This window comes from Coptis chinensis, chromosome 2 (assembly GCF_015680905.1).
Source record: "Coptis chinensis isolate HL-2020 chromosome 2, ASM1568090v1, whole genome shotgun sequence".
NCBI lineage: Eukaryota > Viridiplantae > Streptophyta > Magnoliopsida > Ranunculales > Ranunculaceae > Coptis > Coptis chinensis.
Window position 1 is genome coordinate 87,411,796 of NC_141457.1, and position 4,013 is coordinate 87,415,808.

Here is a 4,013-nt window from a genome sequence, read left to right on the forward strand (position 1 = left end):
TTTGTCGGTTTCATTTTATTTTCCTTTCTCTCTTTTGTAAACAAGAAAATCACCTAATCACGGGGAACCTTTTGCTTTTCGGTCGCCAAATGCCATGCTTAGTTGACCTTCATCACCATGCTAAAACAATACATAACAATTACTATAAGTTAAAAAGCTGAGAAATATCTGGAAATAAACCAATCACTTGATGACTACTGAGGATGAGATGACCTTTTTAAAACACCTGCAGCTCTATCTTTGGATACAATAAGTTAATAACAGTGCATACAAGTGAGACTTGTCCGAGAAACATGTTCGGATAAATCCGGTTTTGGGACAAAACCGTCATCATCCCAATAAAAGAGAGAGCTCTAAAACCCTTGCGGCATTTGAAGGGCGACTTTGAACCTAACAAGTTTTAAAAAAAACCTTATTTAAGAGAGAGTCTTGAGTATCAACAAGCAATCATAATTCAAATAGTGTACCGGGGCCAAACTTCATTTGTCCTCAATGTGGAGATTGGTCCCAAATGGAAGTCCCTTGGAATATAAATTATGGAGTCTATATATTAGACTTACGGGGAACTTCATCCTTTTTCCCTTTGGGGAACAAAAATACAACTGATTACTAGTATTTCCACACTCAATAACATCAACTATAATAATAATAAACAGACGTACATTCATAGTCCGAATTCAGGTAGGAATGTGGGATCCCATATATAGACAGTAGCACTGGGACTGGCTATATCACACTCACTTCATTTATATATGAATTGCATTATTATATCAGTTAATGACATTAGCCATCAATAGCCAATGATTATTTAGAGCGCCAAAATATCATCAGAAGTTTGCAGATCAAGTCCAACAAAACTCTGACAACCATAAGCTTTTCTAGCACATCCAAAATTAGTGAACTACTATTTTGAGAGTGGTCTGACGTTTTGTGAAGATCATAAGAATGGTAAGGAATGTTACCTCAATACCTCATTACCTCCTATACATTCAAAATGTAAGACAGCCCATTGGGCTAGCCAAAAACTTTTGAATTTTGCCCCAACCAGTGTTAAAGTTGAAATCCAATACTCAATATAAGCCCATGAAAATTCAAGTAGGTTTGAACTTGAAAATTGAACAGTTGTCTGTAACATGTCAAAAGTGCAGACACTGTACTCAATGTAGCACAACTCACGTAGGAAGCTTTCAAACTTTCAAGAGCTCAAAACACTTTGTAAAAAATTTCAAACCAAATTGTTCTTGTTGATATGAAAAAGCGCCTCACCACCCCTTATCCTTCAAAGGAACCATTTCACATCCAAAAGTGAACAATTCTAAATTTCCAACAGAACCACCGATATCCGACCACGACTATGAATAATGTTCAAGCCTTCACCATCTAACTATCCCCAAATGATCCCAATACCACCATTCAACGATGGTCACCTTAAAAAGGAATATCACTTCTACCCATTCAACTCTTTCCAGCCTCTACCAAATCATTCCCCATAATTTCTATTTTAGTGTTCCCTCTCTTATCCAAACCAATCAACTAAAAAAACCAAATGACAATACTACATTAAAAATTAATTGGCAATAAAATATAATGTCCAAGGAATGACAACAGTATCAAGAATTTAAGGCATTAAAATTAGAATGTCATGAATCAGAGATGAATTGTGTTGTTTTTTTATCCACAACTTGAACCTTGCCCTTGGGGGATATGAAGGTTTTCTTAAATTGCTCCTGCTATGTTAAGTATATCACACAGGGTAAATACAAGGTCCAAACAGACACATTACAAAATAATATACAACGAACAAGTTGATGTAAAATACCTTGTAATCTAAATTTCTCAGCTAGGTTCGGCGACTTGATTGGTTGACATCCTGATCTTTCAAATTCCTGATAAGGTCAAATCTATGTCAACCAAGGCATCTCAAAATAATAAGAAACAGGTTTTTTTTTTATTGATTGACACAATTGGTATACAACTCTCCTCTTTCTTAAGACACAACATACTATTAAGAAACAGGTTATGTGAGAAGGATTGTATGGGGCCTACTGCCCCTTCAACAGGCGTTCTACATATCATGTAGTCATTCAAACATTGATTAGCTAAATATGTAGTTGCTCGGTTCAGCTAAATATGTAGTTAAGAATCAATTGTACCTGTTTGTGCAAGCCCTAACTAATATGGAATTATGGATATATAAGGACAACTAAGGCTACCTAAATAGCCAACTTAAGTTAGGCCAAGTGACCAACAAACTACGGTCCAAACTGATGCATTCAAGTTTCTTTCTTTCACTAAAATCAATGCCAAACAAAATACTAACAGGTTACTTAAGGTTCAATGAAGTATAATCAAAAATATATTTTCCCCATAACGGTACCTAGAGGCTCAACTGAAGACTTAATGAGAGTTTTGTGTCAACAAATAAACACACGCCTCTATCCCCATCCACATAAACACACATGAACATTTAAACTACTACCAAGTTACTTGCAAGATGTATATATTATCACATACAAATTTTTAGCTGACTGTATTCTACAAAAGAATATTCGAAATCATCAAAGAACCATGCTGCGATAACAGTAATTATGTCGTTCTGGAAACAATCATCAAAGTTCCAGAGGAACTTTGGAGTTGCTTTTTCTTAACATTTAAGGGATTGAGAAAGAAAAGGATGTCAAGCATAAGAGATGCGAACCTTGGAAAAACATCAGCATAACTTTGTATGTTGTTGACTCTGAAACTCCACTCTTCATTTTCTCTATAAGTTCCTCACATTTCCAAAACATCTTTCTCCCTCTAGGATCCTCACTTCCGCGGAAGATCCTACTAACAACATCAAGCTCTATCACAAGAGCTTCTCTATCCCAACCTGGTGCACAGTGTTGGAACACGTCTTTCACCCAACCTAACAACTCAGATGTTCGATTGCAAGCTCGGCACCTAAAAAGCATCTCTGGAGGGTTTCCTCCACTCTTCACACAAGGGCCCATGACAACTTGTCCTTCACGAATTGCACAGTCCGTATGAGTCCAATGAGAGCATAAATCACAACCAATCCAACGACATGTATTCACCTCAAAATCAAACTTGTTACAGATTACACACATACAGTGATTGCAGAAACCATTTCTGTTGCTACACACATCACAAGTACAGTCATCAGCTGGAATCTGGTTTTGACATGCTATATTTCTGCATCTCTTGTACAAGAAAACCTCCATAAGAGAGGTCTGAGAAAGACATATGTTTGGATGTAAAAATGCCTGAATTCCGGTGTTAATCGCAACAAGAACTTCAAGCTGCACTCTGTGTGCTCTACTCAGGGTTTTAGCAGTCAAATCGACCCTATTCTGAACAAGTTTCTGCATAACCAAAAACTCCTCTCTATGCTGAGAGCCACCTGTTCCTTCAAGAATCACCCGAAGCTCAGCTTTGAGTTCTTCCATAATTTCTTCTGGAAGAAGAATCATCCTTTCAGAAATTATCTCCACTCTTTCTCGTGCTATATCCCGCAGAGATATTTTGTCCGAACAAGAAACCCGGCGGATTACTGGGCGTTCAAGAACATCGTTTTCCCCTTCTTTCCCAACAGTATTACTGGACCCAAATCAAGACTTGCAATGTACTTTCATGAGTAGCATACACAATATAGATATGATAAGCCAAAAGAAAAGTAGTGTACCTTGATAAGAGCAGCATATCTAGAGTTGAATGAGCTAGGTGGTTTTTAAAAATACACGAAGAGATAGCAGAGAGCGAGATACTTGGGATTAGAATGGCAGTTGCCATTATCGTGTGTTCGTGAATGATATTCCTTTGATTGAGATCGAGTACTGTAGAGCGGGAGTTCAATTTTTGTTGGACTTCTATTTTTTTTGGGATTTCTGTTTTCTTTAATTTATTCTGAGATATTTGGTATAATAGCTATTATATCATTTTAGTGCCGAGATATTTGGTATAATAGCTATTATATCATTTGAGTGACGAGATATTTGGTTTAATATCAATTA

At 36.7% G+C, this 4,013-nt stretch overlaps 1 protein-coding gene across 1 annotated transcript; it reads right to left on the bottom strand.

Annotated features, from left to right (window-relative positions):
- Nucleotides 1-2,636: 2,636 nt before the first annotated feature.
- Nucleotides 2,637-3,792, bottom strand: LOC147518623 (protein OBERON 1-like). Its single transcript, XM_086593965.1, has 2 exons — nt 3,686-3,792; nt 2,637-3,600 (listed from the first exon to the last, which is right to left on the bottom strand). The coding sequence occupies exons 1-2, from the start codon at nt 3,790-3,792 to the stop codon at nt 2,652-2,654; spliced, it is 1,056 nt and encodes a 351-aa protein (XP_086450091.1). The 3' UTR covers nt 2,637-2,651.
- Between the last annotated feature and the right edge of the window lie 221 nt (nt 3,793-4,013).